General features: G+C 39.9%; 2 protein-coding genes across 3 annotated transcripts; one reads left to right on the forward strand and one right to left on the reverse strand.

Annotated features, from left to right (window-relative positions):
- The first annotated feature begins 5,407 nt into the window (after window positions 1–5,407).
- On the forward strand, window positions 5,408–9,096 carry si:ch211-194k22.8. Of its 2 annotated transcripts, none has more exons than XM_036571738.1 (7): window positions 5,408–5,874; window positions 6,003–6,101; window positions 6,630–6,689; window positions 6,786–6,894; window positions 7,193–7,434; window positions 7,844–8,030; window positions 8,403–9,096. In XM_036571738.1, the coding sequence occupies exons 1-7, from the start codon at window positions 5,788–5,790 to the stop codon at window positions 8,597–8,599; spliced, it is 981 nt and encodes a 326-aa protein (XP_036427631.1). In that variant the 5' UTR covers window positions 5,408–5,787; the 3' UTR covers window positions 8,600–9,096. The 2 variants fall into 2 exon arrangements, with proteins under 2 accessions (XP_036427631.1, XP_036427632.1); XM_036571739.1 differs by having other exon boundaries at window positions 6,789–6,894.
- Window positions 9,097–10,508: 1,412 nt separating this feature from the next.
- cdk5rap3 (CDK5 regulatory subunit associated protein 3) lies at window positions 10,509–19,321 on the reverse strand. Its single transcript, XM_036572782.1, has 14 exons — window positions 19,190–19,321; window positions 18,694–18,739; window positions 18,418–18,549; window positions 16,710–16,810; window positions 16,579–16,627; window positions 15,728–15,906; window positions 13,652–13,788; window positions 13,252–13,396; window positions 12,391–12,498; window positions 12,185–12,266; window positions 11,950–12,038; window positions 11,406–11,611; window positions 10,830–11,001; window positions 10,509–10,640 (listed from the first exon to the last, which is right to left on the reverse strand). The coding sequence occupies exons 1-14, from the start codon at window positions 19,193–19,195 to the stop codon at window positions 10,575–10,577; spliced, it is 1,518 nt and encodes a 505-aa protein (XP_036428675.1). The 5' UTR covers window positions 19,196–19,321; the 3' UTR covers window positions 10,509–10,574.
- Between the last annotated feature and the right edge of the window lie 2,324 nt (window positions 19,322–21,645).

Here is a 21,645-nt window from a genome sequence, read left to right on the forward strand (position 1 = left end):
ATGTTCCAGGGCGCAGGTCTGAATGAGATCATTAATCAGAAAAATATACAAACAACGTATCCGCCCCCTCTGACAAAATGATCTATAGTTGTCAAATTATTGCACGTGAAAAAAAAGTTTATCTGTTTAGCGTATTTTAAAGTTTACTCCCAAAGTTCCTATACGAGTTCACATAAGTCATTCTTTAGCCCATCAAAAGCTGTTTGGAAAGAGAGGTTTAATTTTAGTTATAAGCGGTTTAATATCCGAATGGTGTCTCATAAATTACTTACAAATGATAGAACATGTTTGGACTTTCTCATGCTAGTGAATGAATTTTACACATTTATATATGATTTGTACATATTTGTATATTTTATACTATATGCTGTAAAAACGTAGCTGCCCTTGCTTTGTTTTGTTTAATTATCTATGTATTTACTATATACTAAGTCCACTTAAAAGACAGACTCCAACAATTTTCCAGAATTTCCAAATAATTCTAACGAGATGTAAACAAAGTCATTTCGTGTGAAATAGTATTTGTAGAGAAACTTAGCGAACTCAGATTTTTTTTACAATGGTAGTGATAGGAACCAGAGGTCACGACATTTACAATGTCAGTACAATAGCCATTTTATTTGCTATCCAAACCGACCAGTAGATCTACTAATGAAAAATTATTAATTTTTATATAAAACCTAACTTATGGCAAATCTGTTTCCCCCTGCATTTGCCTTTCTGCCATGAACGTATTTTTTTTTAAAGTTCAAAATCTTCAAAATCGTATCTTAAAACCATAGTAAAACAATGCTGCACCAGACAACATATCTGTAACTATTAAATGTTCTGACTTGATAAGTTCCTCTAGAACGGCACATTTTATATCAAACCACTCTGAATTACTTTTTTTTTTTACATCCTATTGATTTAATTATGTGGAATTTTTGAGAAGAAAAAAAATCAGTGGAATTCCCCTTTAAGTCATCATAACACTGTCCACATGTACCATGAAAGAAATGGTGGTATTGCATGTGTAAACTGTCTACCTAAAATTTCAGTGTTTCTAAATAAGCTATAATTTGGCCTAAATTATGTGTATTGTTGCATGAAAAGCAGAAGCACAGTTGTATCAAAGTCTTGAACCCAGAAAACTGTCCATTAAAACAAACATATTGGTTTAAATAGTGGATTCAGATTTTATTGGGTCACTTGTCACTATTGGAAAGCCTCTGCTGCAGTGCTCAGGAATGACCATCAAGTTGCAGTATTTCCTGACTGGGGCTTTAAGTGCAGGTGGATACAGGATTGGATTTGGGAAACCCTGACCTGTACAGTGCTTCTCGAATAGTTGCCACCAGGTGGCAATGATGTGCAAGTGTGCAAGAATAAAAGGCAACTATAGTAAATATAACATGAAACACTGTGACTGGAATGGCGCTGTAATAAATAAACTTTGTTTACATTGTTTCACATTTAGAAAGAGGTGCGAAGCTGAGAGGAGAGACCGTAGATTATTTTCACAACAGCTCAGTTAAGCCGTTGAAATCCTAGTTGTACAAGAGTTGAGGCGTTGCAAAGAAGTTTGAGCCATTATCCAGTAAGAGACCATGAAAGATCTGCTGCACCACAGACATCTCTTGCCTAAGGTTATCTCTGTATCTGTTAAAGACAACATTTCACAGAAATGTCTCCCTGTTCTAGGAACATCTGTTAACATCTGAAATTCTTGGAAATCAGTATTAGCGTGATTGTATTTGATCGCAATCACACTCTTTCTTCTGAGAATCATATTTCTTCATTGATCCATGCAATCACGGTGGCTTGGTGCATATCTTAATTAAAAAGAAAAAGTCATCATGTGAATGTAACAGTAAATAATACAAGTTAAACAATTAGAACAAGGTCTTTAACAGGCCAACTAAAAATGAAATCAGTTTGATCTGGAAACCATCAGACTCAATCTACACAATGTACACCAGCCACTTTATTAGGTACCACGTATCTATAATCGTTGTCCATTTTACCAGGTCCACTCACAGTCAGGTCCATAAATGTCTGGACGCTGACAAATTTATTGTTATTTTAGCTGTTTACCACATATTGGAGTTGAAATTAAATAATGAATACAAGCTCAAAGTGCAGACTTTATGTCCAAATCAGGTGAATGGTGTACAAATCATTTTCAAACATGTAACCCCCTCATTTTTAGGGACTTACAAAGTAACTGGACTATTGACTGCTTAGCTGTGTCATTTCCATGTATGTGCTATTTGTAAGCAGATAAACTGTCTAGAGTTGATTTTAGTGTCACATTTGCACTTGGAATCTATTGCAGTTTACTCTTAATAGTTAGAAGTCTAAAGAACTGTTGCTGCCAGTAAAGCACGCCATCATTTGGCTAAAAAAATCAAAACAAACTCATTAGATCGGAAAAACACACATTAGGTGTGGCCAAATCAACTATTTGGTACATTTTAAATGGAAAGATTTAGATCAAGAACACCCTTCAGGAGGTAGCTGTGTCTATGCCAAAGTCAACAATCTAAAGAAGACTTTACCAGAGTAAATACAGAGCGATTACCACAAGATGCAAACCTTTGCTAAGCCTCAAAAACAGGAAGCCCAGATAAAGTGTTTGCCAAAAAACATTTAAAAAGCCTGTACAGTTCTGGTACAGCACTTAGATAGATGAGACATAGATCAACTTGTACCAGACTGATAGAAAAGAGGAGTATGGAGGAGGAAAGGAACTGTTCATGATCCAAAGCGTGCTGCCAAGTCCTTAAATATTTGGATGTTGACAACAGTATTGTTATTTTATCTGTCTACCACAGCAAACTGGAGATTAAATTAATGAATGAGTGTTTAAATGAGCTTTTAAAAGTTTTATTTAAGGGCACTTACATCCAAATCAGGTAAATAGTGTCAGAATTACAGCCATATTTATATATAGACCCCCCCCACACACACACCTCCAAAGCACACACATTTTTAGAGGCTCAAAATTCGTTAAACAAACATAATCGAGAAATAAAAAGTAATTTTTAAAACATGATTGCAAATCCTTCACCAGACACCAAGTTTCTTTACTGGTAATGCCTTGCCACACATTTGCTGCACCTGTTTCGTCAGACCTGTTTGTGTCTTGGGATGTTTTACTTTCAGCCTTGCCTTCAGTACAAGAAATGCATACTCATTTGGATTGAGGTCAGGTGATTGACTTGGCCAATCCAGAACATTCCACTTCTTTGCCTTAAAACATTCCGTTCCATTGGAAGCCATACATGCCATAACACTACCTCCACCACGCTTGACAGATGAGGTGGTATACTTTGGATCATGAGTAGTTCCTTCCCTCCATCATTCTGGTAGAAGGTCTTTGTATCATCTGTGCATTAGATGTTGTTTCAGAACTGTACATACTGTTTTTGCTGTGTTAACTCTAATCTAGGCTTCCTGTTTTTGAGGTTACCATTGGTTTACATCTTGTGGTAAACCCTCTCTATTTACTCTGGTGAAGTCGTCTCTTGATTGTTGACTTTGACACAGATACACAGATGTTTACTGTGGTCTTGTGGGCCTTTTTGTGTTTCTGAACTCAGTGGTGAACTCTTTCTTTTCAAGAAAGTACCAAATAGCTGACTTGGCCACAACTTACGCTTTTCATATCTCTCTGATGGGTTTATTTTTAATTTCCACCCCAATGATAGTTTGCTACTGCTGGGATAGGCTCCAGCTCCTCCCCTGACCCAGAGGGATAAGCGGCTTAGAAGATGTGTGTGTGTGTATGTGTGACAGTTTGCTTCACTGGCAGCAACAGACCTCTGGATTAGTTCATTTCAACAGATGCCAACTGCAAATGCCACAAATCATTCCATTGTCCAATTACATATGAGCCCCTAAAACAGAATAGAAACTATGTATAAAAATGGTTGTAATTCATTCACTGTTCACCCAATTTGGATGTAAGTACCATCACATTAAAACTAAATTAAAACTGAAAGTCTGCACGTTGAGCTCACATTCATTATTTAATTTCAACTCCAGTGTGCTGTGGTAGACAAAACAATAACTTAGTCAGCAAGCAAATGTTAAGGGATCTGACTGTAAGTGGACTTAAATGAGTGTATATTAAAATTTCTATTGAGACTGTTATACAATGAATAAGGGTCACTGGTCTATCCACATACATTGGTCAGCCATAATATTAAAACCACCTAATTGTATTGTACATTTTATCAGCTCCACAGGTGTAGTTCTACAATTACAGTAGTCCATCTCTTTCTCTGCATACTTTGTTAGCTGCCTTTTGCCCTGTTCTTCAATGGTCAGGACCCCCACAGGACCACAATAGAGCAGGTATTATTTGGGCGGTGTATCATTCTCAGCACTGCAGTAATACTGACTTGGTGGTTGTGTGTTAGTGTGTGTTGCGCTGGTACGAGTGGATCAGACAGAGTAGTGCTGCAGGAATTTTGAACAATGTGTCCACTCACTGTCCACTCTATCAGACACACAAACCTTGTTGGTCCACCTTGTTGAAGTTAAATCAGAGATAGTAGCTCTTCTGTTGCTGCACAGTTTGTGTTGGTCACCCTCTAGTCCAGCGTCCTGGCACCACTGCTAAAGAACTAGTGTCTAGTCCTTCATCAGTGGTCACAGGACGCTCCCCACAGGATCCTTTTGGCTGGAAATTGTTGCTTGGTGGACTTTCAGTCCAGCAGTGACACTGAGGTGTTTAAAAACTCCAGCAGCACTGCTGTGTCTGATTCACTCATACCAGCACAACACACACTAACACACCACCACCGCGTCAGGATCACTGTTGTACTGAGAATGATACGCCACCCAAATAATTCCTGCTCTGTGGGGGGCTAACAAAGTATGCTGAGAAACAGATGGACTACAGTCTGCAATTGTACAACTACAAAGTGCTTCTATGGGGTAAGTGGGGCTGATAAAATGGACAATGAGTGTAGAAACAAGGAGGTGGTTTCAATGTTAGGGCTGATCGGTGTATAATTAGGGTTTAAATCGCATGAGGGCCTTAAACATAGAACAGAGTTCACCTGCTGAAGGTCTAGGCTACAAATTCAGATGAGAGTGACACCAGCGATCATAGGCTGAAGCTGTTAAACTATAATTGTCTCTCTTAAATCACGATCTAAGAGGGATTCTGTTGACATCCAGGGTGTGTGTGAGCAGGCCTGCCACTAATGATTTCTGTCGACGCCCTGAAGGCTTCTGAGTTCATATTTCTGACGAATCTAACTTCCCCAAGCTGCAGGTAGAAGTGCACCCTAACGACCCTAACGTTCGCCCCGGGAAAAAAACGGGTGAAATCCGTGTAGAAACACACACCACTAGCACTTTAAAGCTCACATACGAGCTATTTTCCACAGTCCGCGGAGAGAGAAAGAGAGAGAGGGGGAGAGTAAGATCACGTCCACGTCCTGTTGATCGCTGAGGATCTCCTCTGAGCTCTTTAAAGAGATGGAGCCGAGCCTCTGCCACGTTACGCTACGGTGCATTTGCTCCAGCAGCAGCGCGTGCCCTGTGATTTGTCCGTGTGAGCTAAGCGCCGTCTCACGGAGCTCTGAAGTGCTCGAACTAAAGTAGAATCGTCGCCAACAAGATAGTTTCCTCCACATGATCGGTGTCGTTATCCCGGGGATTTAAAAAGAAGAGGGCTAGCTGGCTTTCTTTCTGTTTTTTTTTTTTCTTTTTTAATTTGGCGAGGGAGCGTTGTGCATCATGCAGAGGGGGCACAGTTTCTCTGAGCGCAAATAAAATAATGGGAGAGAAATGAGAAGGAAAACAAAAGCGAAGCGAATTCCCGACTACGAAAATGAAGAGGACGAGGAGGAAGAACAAAAAGCGGACGAATTCGATGTAAGATATGATGATGGAGACGTTTCTGAGCGTGTTTTGTGGCGGCTCTTCTTTTGCTTTGTTGCTATTATTGGAATTATTTGGTCTCAAAAGAATAATTAGAATCCCACCAATTGACTGTCCAACAGCCCGGGCTGCAGAAACGAAGAAAACAAATGTATCCTGCCAAAGAGCGAGCAGAGGGGAATTCATCATCAGCTACAGCTCTCCAGAAGTTAGATATGAAGGTTTGAGCTTTTTTTTTAAACTAGCGTTTGTGTTTGGTGTTTGTTTTATTTTGGCGGAAATCTGGCCATTTCACACCAACGACTGACTGAACGGTCACTTTTTACGGTTTGAGAGGTCTGTAGGCGAACCCAGGCAGGCAGCACTAGTATCTTAAGGATCATTTATTGTTCGCTCTTGTACTTTACTTGCACCAGTGCAAACCCAGAGAGAGCAATATGCGATGATCTCCAGCAGCAATGGTGTGAGGCAGGGCAGGCAGCCATGCCTGCTTGCTAATGGAGAACAATAGGGTAAAGCATGGTGTACATCAAGTACACAGCATATCAACAGCCCAGCAAACATCTTCACTAAAACACTTTTGCAAAAGGCTAAATCATCAGGCTGCCTTTACTGTGGTTGGACCTAAAAATGCTGTGATTTTTAGAAGTTACTTTAGAAAGTTTCAATTTAAAGCACCCTATCACTTTACATTGTATCTGTTTTAGAAGTTGGGTCCTGTTTTAATGTCCTCTGTCTTGTTCTGATAGGGTTATGAGTTTGACTGCTCTCCTGCAGACAACTTCAGTGACAGTCACTCCACCTCTGAGGTAAGATGAAACCTGCAGCACAGGTGCACTCAGCTCTGCGCACACCTGACTTGTGGCACTTTGTATCAGCATGAGCTCTGCTGTTTCTGTTTGTAGCAGGAGGCTGATTATTTGCAGTCTTATTCGAAGATGGAGCTAATTGCGATGGTCCTATGCATGCAGAGAGAAATGGAGAGCTTGAAGGAACAACTTAGGTGCCTTACAGGTGAGACACATAACTTGAAGTGTTTTGTTATTTGCTTCCTAAAGCGTATTGATCCTTTTTGTAAATATTGCAGGTTATTGTATGTATATATAGCCTTTTTCTTGGATTAAATTGTCATTTCAACGACCCATGAAAAGCCAGTTTAGTCTATGCTAAAGAGTAATCCAGGTCTCCGAAACCAGATCTTGGAGTTTTACCCATCACTGCAGGCCTTAAAGGCACATTTCAGCTGCATGACATAAAATGATCTGAAAATGTCTAAAATTATTTGCTTTCATGTTGAATTTGTCAACACCAGCGTGTGGAAAGCTGGCCAAAAACCTTGAGGCCCTGATCGAGAAGACCCAGATGTGGCCTAATGGGGATAAGAAGCCCTCTCTCGCCGTCTCCCCCAGCCCAGTGAGAGTGCCTGTGGAAGTGGATGCTTTGATGCCAACTATGCTGTGTGCCCCAACTGTTCTGAATGGGCAGTGGGTCAAGCAGGAGACTGTGACACAGAAACCTAATGAGACCTCCCACAGGGACGGGCTCTTCTCAGAGGTACCTCTGTTATTCCGGTTAACATCTTAATCATTTTGATTTATTTTGATTGTTAATTTTGGTTTTCATTTTTTTTTTTGGTTCATGTTATGGTTTACACTCTTTTAATCTATTTTAGGAAAGGTTTACTGAAAAATCCGCTTTTCACCGTTTTCTCACTTACCCTAAACATAGTTGATTGGCCAAGACAGTTTGTTGTTCAGAGTTTACTACTACTTCTTTAGCCTTGCTCTGGTGCAAACAAGCTGATGTAGCTGAAAAAGTAAGTCGTCAACCCATTACGAAACTTAAGAAGCAAACTCTGGACACGAAACAGTTGTCTTGGAGTAAATGGAAAATTGTGTACAGTTATTTTTTCAGTTTCAAGTTTCTACTCATGGTACCCAAAAGAGAAATTTTGTCATTTCAGTTCATCACTCCTGAGCTTTTGGAGAGATGTAACACAGGAACCACTGCCCAGAAGTTGACCAATGACCTGCTCCGTGGACTTTATGAAAGAGATTGCCTGGCCTCGCACTCTATCTCTGGTGTCGTGTACAACAAGAGGGGTCAGCCCAAACCTGCCCTGCCCACTGAAGAGGTCCAGGCCATTCTGAGTAAGGACCTCCACTGTTAGCACTATAGCTTATACACTGCTAGAATCCTGAAAATAATGGCCCATATTTATGGGTGAGGAAAAAGTTTATGCCATCTTTGCCCATATTGCTGTATTCAGTAAGCTGTAAAACGTAATTAATTGTGCTGTGTATATGCCAGAATTGTTCAATATACTATAAAATGTAAAGCTTGAATATTTTGAATATGTTTAGTGGAAACGCTGAAAGGCCTGTGTGTAGTTGAAATGCTCAAAGATTCCCTTTCTTTTGCGTACACCTGCTCAGGAACATTATTCAGTAGATTATCATTTAGATTATGCAGGTTTATTGTTATTCATGGCGTGCTATAATCTTTATAATAATCTCTTTCAGGAACTGTCCAGTATTTCTTTCCTGGGAAGACTGATGCAGAGATTAAGGGCTACATCCGTCAGAAACTGCAAAATGAAGCGAAACGCTTGAGAAAAAAACCTCCACTTCCTGGCCCAGAGTCTAGAACTCTGAGTCAATCTTGCCCAAGATCAAGTGCTCCTCACTTGGATTTGATTGGACAAAAGTCAAATGTTTGATTAGTAGTCATCAGTTTTGTGTCATCCGATGAGCTAGCCTTATTCAGTGTTAAATATGATCAAGAGATCAAAATTTCTTGACTCATAAAGTTGATAAGAGATGAGTATCTGTATAAATATATATATCATGTTATATTTGAAATGTCCTTGAGAATGTCACGATCACTTGCAATAGTTGTTTGGCTACTGGTCGTTGTGACAGTATTGATGTCAAAATGCAAATAAAAGGGTTTGAATTGAGTTCAGATGTTGCATTCACCAAGGTCTCCTGTTAAGAGCACAGTCAATAGGATTAGATATCAATGATGTGAGTCTGTAAACATTGATTTTTATGTTTTGTATTTAACAGCTGTGTAGTTGCTACACTGCACAATGTCAGAAGGTGTGAACATTATTTTCATTGTATTTTAAATGTATTTCTTACTCTCTCATGGTCCCTATGACTCAAACGTAGCTTTATGTATGTAATCTTTTGTTATTAAATCATGGAAAAGAAAGCACATTAGATGTTCTAATTAATATTTGCATTTTCCTTTACTGTCTTGTGTGGTGTATATCCGTATCCCCTCTTGATTATGACTGTGGATGTTTATGAGAGAGAGAGAGATGCGAGAGATACGAGAGATACTGAGTGTATTAGCGTGTAAAAACCCCTGTGAATGTGGGCTATGGAGAACAATGTGTGCTGCATGTGGAGAGCTGGTGAGATGGAGGTAATCAATGACTGAGCGACACAAGCAGAGTGACAACAGCAGGGGTGCTGGGCCAGTTGTCTTGGCAACCCCAGCCTTCTGGGCCACAGCAGTCTGGGTCTTACCCTGGCCAGTGCCTCCGAGCATCTGCCCACTGCAGGGACAAGGGGAATTGCGGCAAACAAATAAGGAATGAAAGGCAGAACGAAAGACTTTGGGGGACCTGAAGAAATTAGGTCCATCACCCAATGAGGAGAAGGCAGTTAATTGAGGATGCTGTTGTGGTGGGCTTTTTGATGAATATCTGGCCCTCTGTCTTATTATTCTGCTCTTGTCTATTGGGAAAACAAAGTGTTTGCAATGGCTGCTGTTGAGGTTTGGTGAGTCTGGCCTGATGGATAGCTCAGACAATGACTGGGCAGAGCACAGCCCCTCTGCTTATCATAAGCCTCATCAGAGAGGGGGAGGAGGAGGAGGTAGACAAAGAAAGGGGACAGACATCTGTGTGTGCGTGTCAAAAGCTAGAGGAATAACAGCAAAATACTAGATGAGAGGTCGAGACTAATAAATATGTTTTTGTTGAATGTGACCTAGATAAGACTGTGAAGTCATATAACCAAAAGTTCATGCAGAAAACAACACTGGCATTATTTTTGCAACAAGCATTTTCAAGCCTTAATCTGAAAATGCCCTTTACTCTCACACAAATTCCCTGGCTAGTATGCAGGGGGGATGCGCCACAGTAGCAAGATAATGGCCATTAGGTCCTCAATCTTGTGAGCATAATGTGTTTCAGACATGTGATTACTCTGCCTGCCCTGGGGCAAGAGGGAGATGACACAGTGATGGAGCACCAAAGGCTGCTGGGAGATTTTACAAAGCACTGAGGGAGGAGTGTTGCTTAAATAGAAGTATTTTGTTGCATTGACAACAGGGGTGGGGTAGGACCCCTCTTCTTATCCTTCAGCTTAGATTGTATACTTTAAACGCAGCAATTCTTTAATCAGTATAAAAAAAATTCACGCCGACTAGTGGTGAACTCTGCTGGACAAACAGTGAAAGTGTGGACAAAGGGAGAAGGTGTATCTGCTTAAATCCATAAGGGTGACGTGTTTGAGCCTAAGGGAGCCCAAAGAATGGAATTTGATCCTAAGGTAATAAAACAGCACATTGCTTGCTGTAGCCACACATTTCAAGCTGTTTTGATAAAGTACCGAAAATGACATTGTTTAAATGAAATAAAATATTTATTTATAAAGTGATGCTGTTGAGGCAATCGTAGTTTACACAGTAACGCCCATGAGATTGACATGACGGTTGTTATACCGTTTTGAGATGTCAGCTTCAATCTGTAAGAAAAAGAGAGAGACAAAGTTTTTACATGCACCTGTCGCATTGTTTCTTGAAAATACAGTTGTTTTTACTTTGCCTACATTATCCTGTCAAATAAGAAGGTAGAATCTATTTAGGGAACTCAAAGTGACTTCACTCAACATGTCCTCCCTGCAAAACTCTTAGCAGTTAATAGGCCATGGTACCTGTTTCTGTAGTTCTTTAGTGCGAGCAGCCAGCAGGTCGATGCGTGGCTCCAGCTTTGCTTGTTCCTCCAGAGCTTCCTGCCTCTGCTCAGCCAGAGAGGCACGTTTCAGCACCAAGATATCAGCCTGCTTCAGCTTCTGCCTCAGCATGTCAGATACACGCTCCACATAGCTGAAACAGAGCCATTTTAATCATCTGTGAGGAAGACTTATTGCTGACAATCCAAATTCCAGTTGCAGAGATTCACCACTCTGCACCGTTTCATGTCGTCTCTGCTCTAACACACCTGATTCCATTCATAAGGGGATGGTAATTAGCTAATGAGTTGCCTCAGGTGTGTCAGAACTGGGAAAACACTGAACTGTTTAACCACTTGCAGTGGTTCCCCAGGACTGAACATGGGAACTGATCCCATTTTCCCAGGACTGATATGGGGAAACCACATACTGGATGTCATTATGAGTGCTGACATTCAATATCTTACTTCAATATGTTATCATCCAAGATCTAAAACAGACAAACATGTAGATCTACCAAAGCAAGGGAGATGAGTTAGTGTACGTATGAGTAGTCACCGTGGCGATGCCTGGATCATGAACAGATGCTGCATGCGAAGCGAGGTCAGCCCTTCCAGGAGGCGGCGCACATCTGCCAGCATGGCCTGCACACGCTGGGTTGTCTGCGCCTGGATGACAGAGGGAGCCAGCTGGAACTGGCTCATGGCCACCATATCCCCCTCCTCACTCATCTCACTCAGCCTCTGGCACAGGAAGAGCTCCAACTAGCCAGCCGAACACAGACAGGAGAGGAGTCAGACTCCAAGACAGACACTAGCATACACAACCGTCTCTACATTTCCAGCAGAGATGAGCCATCATAACAGCTGGGAAACCGATTTAAGGGATTCACAAAAAATATTTTTAACTTAGACCAAGCAATACATCAAAAAAAGAGCCACTAGTATGACTACTTTGCTCAACACGTCAATCTACAGCAAAACAAACAAGAGGGTTTATGGGGAAAAAGTGCATAGGAACTTGGTTGTGGTTTTTAACATTATTACACTCTATTAACCACAAATGCTTTTCATGTATTATTTAACAGCTAGAGCTGAATTACCTCCATCAATTCATCGATAAACTGGCTGCGTGTCTTCGGGTACTCAAGCACAGAGAGTGCATCCTCACCTCTGGCAACACCTTCAGGGCCTGCAAATCCAAGCTGGGTCATTAGTGGGTCATTAGAGCAGGAAAATGGTGAAGAAAAAATTCAGCACTATTATGCAAATATTACACAGCTACAAAATGAGAATTTTATTACAGATTTTTTGTTATATATATATATATATATTTACAGTCGGTGCCTGCATCTACAACTTCGATTTCCACTGCACCAGGTTCAGATTCGCCCCAATTAATACCACCAGCACTTGTTTCCTATAATTCATGAGAAAAGGAAATTCTGAAAAACACCATACATTATCAGAAGTGCGCTTCAATGACAGAAACACGTTTCTAAGTTAAGCTGCAGGTGGTAAAATATTACTCTTTGTGTGCTTACCTCTTTGCCAGACTCAAGAGTGATGCCCCAGTCAACACTGTCCTCAACTTTGATCCCAAAATTCACCTCTTCTGCACCCGCCCCACTGCTCAGATCACCCCAGTCAATCTTATGGGACGTAATACACACAAACATCCAAACACATTTACATTTTATACACACGTTAAATAATAGTGGAAATAATAGACTTCTATACTTCAGTTCACAAGCAAAAATAAAATAAAATAAAAAAAATCAATGCCAATGTTGATTTGATGACAAAAAGCCTACTTTAGTCAAACGTTAGTGTTACAAATCACTAGTTAGCTAACAGTTACTCTAAAACCACAGCTATAACTGTATTGTACAGCCTGTCTGGCACTTGTCTGTTATTATTTCAGTCAGCCAGCAAACAGGCTAACAGGTTCTTCCAATAATATTCAGAGACAGGTCCTAAGTAAAAAGTTTTGCTGAAGGAGTTATTGTAAAACAGCAACATACAAAGTAAAGAATGCTACTTGAACGGTTCTTACAAGCTTGCCAGATTTTTAGCTGGGCCTGCTGTAACACATCAATGCTAACTGGGAGCTAACATAACACCAAAAACTACATAGGGGCCCTAATGCTAAATTAGCATTACTGTCATGATGTTCCCCAACTGAGCTTTCACAGACATACACAACATATGTCTGTGATTAGATTTTCATTTAATCATATTTTTGTCATCAATAAGGTGATCTGAAAACCATTTTAACACCGTCATGAAGCAGATGTTTTTTCTTGTCGTTATCATTCACCGTATGATGCTTCATCATAAGCATTTTTGTCAGTAATTTTGCTGGCGAGATTAACACTGACCATGGCCTCTAATGCCTAACTCACTGTTTCCTCTGTGACAGTGTCGGGTGGTGCTTCCTCTACCACAGGTCTCTCTATAACCGTTGGGGCGTTTCCTATCCTCCACTCGTACACTGTTGTGTTTCCTTTCCGTTGAACAAATGACAGCATAGGTAGAACTGGCTCAGACCTGAAGAGATACAACGTACAATAATGTATTGACACAATGCTTTATCATAGCATAAGAACTTTGACTGATCACTAGGTCCAATGTAATTACACTAGTTTCATAGATTCATTTTGACAACCAACTTTACAACCAAGCATTTCACGTACCACAGAAAACCGTGGGAATAACTGTAATAACAGGAAGTAACAGTAGATCCCTGAAAACAAGTATTAATTTGAGTATTAATATCTGAAGAATATTAGATATGGCACTCACCAGTCACAGACAAAATTTGTGAAAGCTGTATACAGCTGGATGGTTTGTTCCAGACAGGCAGCCTGTCTGCCTGTATCCTCCAGGACTGCCGGTAAATCCTTAACTAGTGCCTGCAACTCCCTTGCCACATTCTCCCCCTGAAAAGGTCAGTTCACTGTAAAGCAGGGTTATCAATTTTGGTCCTGGAGGACCAGATCCCACCACGGTTTGGTGATTTGCCTGCTGCAAAACAGATGACTTGAGTCAGGTGTATTAGAGCAGGGAAATCACCAAACTATGCTGGACACTGGCCTCCAGAACTTTAAGCTTATATGACTTCTAATTGTGAAAGGGATTTCTGTAAAGACATGATGGCAAAGTTCTCAGCTGCATTCTGTTCAGTTCCTAAGAAAGATGTAATTGGCTGAAATTTCACAGTGACTGCAGAATTTCTGTGACAAATATGACAGAAAGAAAATCTGTATGTAAGTAGGTATGTCAGTTTTGCTTGATTTTATTATTAGTTTTATTATTAGTTTTATTTGTCTTCAAACAACTGATTAGTTATATTGAGCTTATGTATGGTTGGAATGAAAACCTGCAGCCACACCAGCCATTAGGATAATATTGGCAACTGCAGTACACAGTGCATCATCTTCACGCTGCCTGTGCACCACCATTAACAAAACGTTTGCTAGTAATGGCAGAGAGGTGCTTGCTATTTTACCAAAAATGAAATTGACTGCACAATGATATGATACAAGTTTGTATGCTTTGCAGCTAGGCCTGGGCAATAGGGCGATGTACTTGGATACCTGTGATTACTGACTACTGATTCCGTGTTGGGCAACTGACAGAGAATTCATTTAGAGTGGACTCGTTTAATTTAAAACAGTGTGCTAAATAATATTTGCATTTAATGTTTTTCTTTTATTTTTTTACTGTTAAAGCTATTGATTGCTGTAGGGCATTAATAAGCGGTTAGGCTATGATAGAGTAAACGTTTCACCTTTTCTGCTTTGAATTTACCCAGAGTGTGACATACCATCTGTGGAAAACAATAGCATTTTCCATACAGCTTAAGTGTCCTGATGTGATATTGCTTAATATATGTTTTTCCTTAAAGATTTTCATTAAGTCAGTTAGTGTTCAGAAAGCTCTAAGTTAAAAATGAGAAAGGAGGTCTACGTTGTAGCAGACCACTCATGTATGTGTGTTTTGGGGTGGCAATTTAACTGATCCTTGCAGTATTTTTAACAAGTAAATATTGTGCTTATTTTTTATTATTTTTAGATCGTCCAGGCCTATTCATGGACACAAAATCTCCAAAACATAAATCAGAGATTCAGAAGCTCTAATATAACACATTTCTGCAAGTAAAAACTTAAGCAGTTTAATGCCTAGGAATGAATGAATGAAAAGAAAATAATCCTTGTTCGCTTGTAACACATTTTGAGACAGAAAACAATTTAAATAGCTACATGCTGTCCAAGATGATCAATATATACTTTTTGTTTTGTTCTCACCAAACAGGCCAACAAAACACCATACTAATCAGAAAACAGACTCTTCCGGTCATTTCATTGTGAAACCAGCAAGTATAGATCACATGGTGTATATGCACAAAAGATCAATTTCCTGACAGTCACTGATTGACTCTATGGGAAGGAAGCCTCTGCAGCCAAAGCGCTAAAAACAAGCTGAAACTGAAAAAGCTGAAAAAAATACTTGCAGTGGTGACCATAAAAGTCATTACTCTCTACTCAGCCTCTTAAGCTGCATGAGCGAAGCCAATTAGCTCACCATCATTCACAAAATAGAGATTGCTGATGCAACCTTACATTTTGTTTCAAGATGGTGCAATTAAACTCCACAAAAGAAGTCTTTACTTTTGTTGAATTTACATGTTATGTTCTGAACAGACATTCACCAACTGTGCTAGAAAAAAACTGTACATATTTCACATGCTGCTTTTAATTGTATGCCAAAATGTCAAACAACAATTAATGTACAAATAAAGCAGGAAGTCTGTATCCATTACTGCTTTCTGTGCTCACGTGCTGATTTCAGAGAAAACGCAAACCAGTGAAAGCTCACCGCGATGCCATACTGCTTGCAGGAAGCATAATAGCGCTCTTTCATGTCGGCAGCTCCACTCTGGCACTCCATCTCTTTTCTGGTAAGCTCCTGCTGCAGCTGCTGTGCTTTAGTCACGTGTTTCCTCAGAGCAGGACCCTCATAACTCACATTGCGGCTCAACAGACTGGCCAGTTCCGCTGGACACACAGAGCAGCATATCACATCACTCGAAAATGGTGGTATGCATCAGTGTTCCAAGTATGCTCAGAGAAAACCAAACAGGGTAAGTCTGTCCCATGAAAATTTAGCCGATGATTAATTGCCATTTAAACATTTGTAACTGGCAATTGTTTTTTTTTTTATTGTACATAACTATAAACATATAACCCTAAAGTGGCCAAACTGGATCAATAACTATCTTGCTTGTAACTGCTGACACAGCTTGTTTATTTGAGCTCGAGACACAACTTAAACTCAAGTAAACAAACATTACCGCTTCCCCCTAAAGGTGATATTACAAAAACATCAAATAAACAAACGTTGCTCACTGCTGCCCTCTAAAGGTGTAATAGCACTAGTCAAAGGTTGGAACTTTCACTGTTTTTGTAATACCTGTGGCATGTTTCAAGAAATTTTTCAACAAATTGTTTTCCGCTATTAATTAGTTACATGCTTTTGCCTCACGCCAGCAGAAGACACACGCAATTCATTCATTCATATCTTGTTCTTAATGATGTAATGAAATGATTGTGGAAGCTAACAAATGGGGAAAAACAACTGCAATCAGCTCAAATAATTGTGATCAGGCAAATTATGTAATGACTGTGACAGGCCTGACATAGTGGTACATTACTTTGATCATCACTTACCTAGGTAAACATTGTCTTTCTCATACAATGATACTATTTCCTGCCAGTCCTGTTGACAATAAACAAAATAAAAATGAGCATACCTGAAAACAAATTTATCTGTATAGACACTGACAGAGCCACATAATCACCTTCATCCTTTGTGATGAATATCTGCCGAATATATTTTTAGAAGAGGCTTCTGTTCCTTTCAGTATTTCAACTATCCTTAGACAATGGAAATAGTGGATGTCTGCAATGGCAAAAAAAACCTCAGCATCTGTTTTTTAATGAAAACTGATTAAAAATGATGGCGATACGTAACAGCAAAAGTTTTAAAGAAGTGACTATAGATGGGACCTATAACTCATGTCCAGGAGGGCTGGAAACCAGCACAGTTTGATTGATTTCCTACTCCTGATTCAACTCATTAGTTAATTACCAGGTCAGGTATTAGCGTTCACACAGTGAAACTGCCTAATTGTGCTGGACACTGGCCCTCCTGGACTGAAGTTCAAGACCCTTGGGCTAAAACATAAAAACACATAAGCTACATGGTGTACCTTTTCCAGTCTGATTGGCGCAACACGTACACTGTACTGCCAAAAGTATTCACTCACCTATCCAAATCATTGAATTCAGGTGTTCCAATCACTTCCATGGCCACCGGTGTATAAAACCAAGCACCTAGGCATGCAGACTGCTTCTACAAACATTTGTGAAAGAATGAGTCGTTCTCAGGAGCTCAATGGATTCCAGCATGGTACCATGATAGGATGCCACCTGTGCAACAAGTCCAGTCGTGAAATTTCCTCGCTACTAAATATTCCACAGTCAACTGTCAGTGGTATTATAACAAAGTGGAAGCGACTGGAAACGACAGCAACTCAGCCACGAAGTGGTAGGCCACGTAAAATGACAGAGTCAGTGGATGCTGAAGCGCATAGTGCGCAGAGGTCGCCAACTTTCTGTAGAGTCAATCGCTACAGACCTCCAAACTTCATGTGGCCTTCAGATTAGCTCAAGAACAGTGCATAGAGAGCTTCATGGAATGGGTTTCCATGGTCGAGCAGCTGTATCCAAGCCTTACATCACCAAGCGCACCGTTAAAGCACGCCGCCACTGGACTAGTCTGATGGACGAGTCTGGGTTCGGCGGTTGCCAGGAGAACGGTACTTGTCTGATTGCATTGTGCGAGGGTAAAGTTTGGTGGAGGGGGGATTATGGTGTGGAGCTGTTTTTCAGGAGTTGGGCTTGGCCCCTTAGTTCCAGTGAAAGGAACTTCAGCAGACCAAGAGATTTTGGACAATTTCATGCTCCCAAATTTGTGGGAACAGTTTGGGGATGGACCCTTCCTGTTCCAACATGACTGCGCACCAGTGCACAAAGCAAGGTCCATAAAAGACACAGATGAGCGGGTTTGGTGTGGAAGAACTTGACTGGCCTGCACAGAGTCCTGACCTCAACCCGACAGAACACCTTTGGGATGATTTAGAGCGGAGACTGCGAGCCAGGCCTTCTCGTTCAACATCAGTGTCTGACCTCACAAATGTGCTTCTGGAAGAATGGCCAAAAATTCCCATAAACGCATTCCTAAACCTTGTGGAAAGCCTTCCCTGAAGAGTTGAAGCTGTTATAGTTGCAAAGGGTGGGCCGACATCATATTAAACCCTATGGATTAAGAATGGGATGTCACTCAAGTTCATATGCGTGTGAAGGCAGACGAGCGAATACTTTTGGCAATATAGTGTATATGAACCCAGAGATTTTTTTTTTAACACTTAGTTCATGGCCTACACACAGGGTGTCAAAAATAACAGATTACACAATGAAGTTTAATCCGACTCGAGAATTACTCACATGAGCCAGAGAGCAGCTGTTTGATCTCCTCATTCTCCGGCATATCCTGGATAGCAGCATTAATCTTCTCTCTGATGGCCATCACTGCACTCTGCCATTTCAGAGAACAGTGTCTTCTATCCACCAACCAGTCTGAAAGGTTGAAGAGGGAAACACAGCAGAAGCAATTTAAAAGCTCCCGTTGTGAACATTTGCTGTACATGATTTACTAAATGTAGCCACATACTTACTACAGGTTTTTTAACATCATTAATACAAAAATAAAAGACTTCTCACCCAAAAGTTTACTGGTTTGAATGTCGATAGGGAGATTCTGAACGTTCTGAAAACGACAAGAAAGGTGTTTTTCAAAAATAATTCAAGTTATGTAACTTAGCACTGCAGCTTTATGATGCTTTATAAGGCTCAGTCTAGTGAGTAAATACAGCCAGTCTCATTAGCTACCAAACTATCACTCATGCAAATACGATTGTGACAGCTGGTTTACATAAACAAAGCTGGAAGATGATGTGAAACCCAATTACAAATAAGACCTTTTCACCTAGTTTTACTTAGTTAGTCATGCAACGGCCTTTTTTATTTTAACCGATCTAACCGTTACTCGGTCCTCTACCTCTACTTACAGTCCTGCTTTGAGCCCGAAACTAAGTTGGTAGTAGCTGGTGAAGCTAACATACAAACACAGCTATATAGGCTAATAAAGCCAGAGAACATTAAATGTACACGGTTGTAGATGTAAATGAACTAAAGTGTGCTTTTAGCTTCACTTTACCTCCATGGTATCCTCGGATTTTTGTGTTTTTATTTCTTATAAAACCGCTGCAAAATAAGCTACATCTCCATCGCGCTCCGAGATATGTCCTGCAGTTTTCGTTTACTTTGACACGTCCTAACACAGCAAACCAATCACACCAGCCCAAACAGACAGAGACGCCAAACGTCCCTCTCTGAAAGCACCAATGAGCAACAGCGATAGTGACGAGGTCTTCGCAGTGAGCAAATCAGAAGAGGCCTGTTCAGCGAGGGAAGGCTTAGACTTGTCAAAATAAAAGGCGGCAGCTTCTTAGACTTTGTCAAAATAAAAGACACTAGCTTTACAATACGTTAAAAGACTAGAAAAAAGAACAGGTGTAATTTCCAAATGAAGTCGATCTGTCAGTGCATGTTTCCATTGAAGCTATGGAGATATTCTCACGAACCTGACAAATACCCTACCCAGTTTGAAGAAATTAAAAAGACTAAAACTTAATGCTTGTATTTCTGGACATACAAACCATGCTAGACTGAATCATTAAGAATAAACCAGAATGATGTAATTGATTTTAAGTTACATTTATCGAAAATGTATTAAAATAAAAGTAAAATGAATGTGCACATGTATTCATTTTTACATGTATTTTTATTACAGTTAAAAAGAAAAAAGGATGTTAATTACAATTAACAAGAAAGGGTAAAGGCTAGTTAAATTTTCTATCCTGCACTCTGATTGGCTAGAACTTTCTCTCCAGTAATCTGATTTGCTAATTCAGTTTTCTTCTTGAGCTCTAATTGGCTAGTGAAATATTCCATTCTTAGTATTTTTTTTTCCATTCTTACAATGAATTTTCCCTCTGTGATCTGATTATCTTGGTTCAATTTTCTCTCCTACAGTCTCGATGCCCAGTTGAATTTTCCCTGGATTGTTGAAAATTCCCCTCTTGCAATCCATTGGCCAGCCAGTGCTGGTTGCATTTGCAATCATGCAATCTTTAGTTCACTTCCTTTCACCTCTTCATTCACAAATGCACAGAGTACATACCTGCAATCAAACAGACCAAACCCAGGCAAATGCAACTAACCAATTAGATCACATAAGAGAAAAAATGTACTTGCAAATCATCATGCAGGTGGAGAAATTCAACTAGCCAATTAAATCACAGGACAGAAAATTCAGCTAACCAAAGGGGCTGAAATTTGAGTATAATAATTTGGAGGGAAAATTTAACTAGCTGCTCAGGTTGTAGGATGGAAAATAGTGTACTGTTGAGTGTTGGTGGAAATATTCAACTAAGCAGTCACACTGCAGGCCTGCATATAAAAACAGCCCATCTGATTGAAGGAGGGAACATTGCACAAGCTAATCAGAGTACTTCAACAGTCCAATCAGATTTATCAAACTGCATATTTAAACTTTCCACAAGGTGGCATTGTATTCTAAGCATTTACCACAGTCACAAGACACAAAGCTGGTAATCATTAAAGACTACAGACAGTACAGCAGAGTACTGAGTATTTACTGAGCATTTTACTGTAGCTCAATAAACCAGTTTTATTTTGTGTTATCTAATGCTCTCTTTCCACCCTGTACACTGTTTGTTTTTTAAGGACGTACTTTGCCTTCTCTTGGCCTGTGTTTGAACAAGAGAATGTTTGGTGTTTTGGATTTTTGTGTGCTTGCATTTGTAGACTTAAATGTGGAAATTTATTTATTTATTTATTTATTTATTTATGTATTTTTTTAAGCCACAGACATTTCCAGGGGTCTTCACCCTGACTTAGAAGACACATCAGATGTATTCTTTAGATTCAACATTGTAAGATTCAGATCATGGCTGCAGTAGCTATTTAATGTGTTTGTTGGTTGGTGATAAAAACAACAGCAACAACAACAACAACAACAACAACAACAACAATAATAATAATAATAATAATAATAATAATAATAATAATAGAAATGGCATAAATGATAGTAAAAGTGGTAGTTTAAAAGTGGACCCCATTTGGCAAATATATTTCATTACAAACACTCTTTTCTGTGGAAAATATTTTTGTCAGTACTCGATATTTTGGGCATGTCTGTGCTTGAACACTATATTGTCTTTATGAATTACAGCTCTGTGCAAGGCTAATGAGCTTAGCGTAGTCAAGAATTCAACCAGGCTTTTAAGTTTGCCGTGCACAAGAGTATCCATTCCCCCTTTCTTGTTTCCTTATTGTTTTGTTGGACTGAATCTATTCAAATGATGCAGACACACTGACGCTCATGGGAGAGTGTGTAAACTTACATCCCGTCTTTATTATGTCAAGTTCACAAAGAGACATTTGGTCTTCTTTATTATGGCTGCCAGCTTCTTTGTCTGGGTGGTTTTACTAGTACACTGTACAATATTCAACATATTACTTCTGGAGCTACTGTCAGCAGAGGTCCATTTGGTGGCTTGTCTGAATCTGAATAAAGCTGTTCAGAGT

Source organism: Colossoma macropomum, unplaced genomic scaffold, assembly GCF_904425465.1.
Source record: "Colossoma macropomum unplaced genomic scaffold, Colossoma_macropomum, whole genome shotgun sequence".
Lineage (NCBI taxonomy): Eukaryota > Metazoa > Chordata > Actinopteri > Characiformes > Serrasalmidae > Colossoma > Colossoma macropomum.

Excerpts from the sequence above, each read along its gene's own strand:
- si:ch211-194k22.8 (XM_036571738.1), top strand. The coding sequence starts at position 5,788 with ATGAGAAGGAAAACAAAAGCGAAGCGAATTCCCGACTACGAAAATGAA. Across the intron at positions 6,895-7,192 it reads ACAACTTAGGTGCCTTACAG|CGTGTGGAAAGCTGGCCAAA; the intron begins GTGAGACACATA and ends TGTCAACACCAG. Across the intron at positions 7,435-7,843 it reads GGGACGGGCTCTTCTCAGAG|TTCATCACTCCTGAGCTTTT; the intron begins GTACCTCTGTTA and ends TTGTCATTTCAG.
- cdk5rap3 (XM_036572782.1), bottom strand. Across the intron at positions 13,397-13,651 it reads ACAAATTTTGTCTGTGACTG|GTCTGAGCCAGTTCTACCTA; the intron begins GTGAGTGCCATA and ends GTATCTCTTCAG. Across the intron at positions 10,641-10,829 it reads CTAAAGAACTACAGAAACAG|ATTGAAGCTGACATCTCAAA; the intron begins GTACCATGGCCT and ends TTTTTCTTACAG.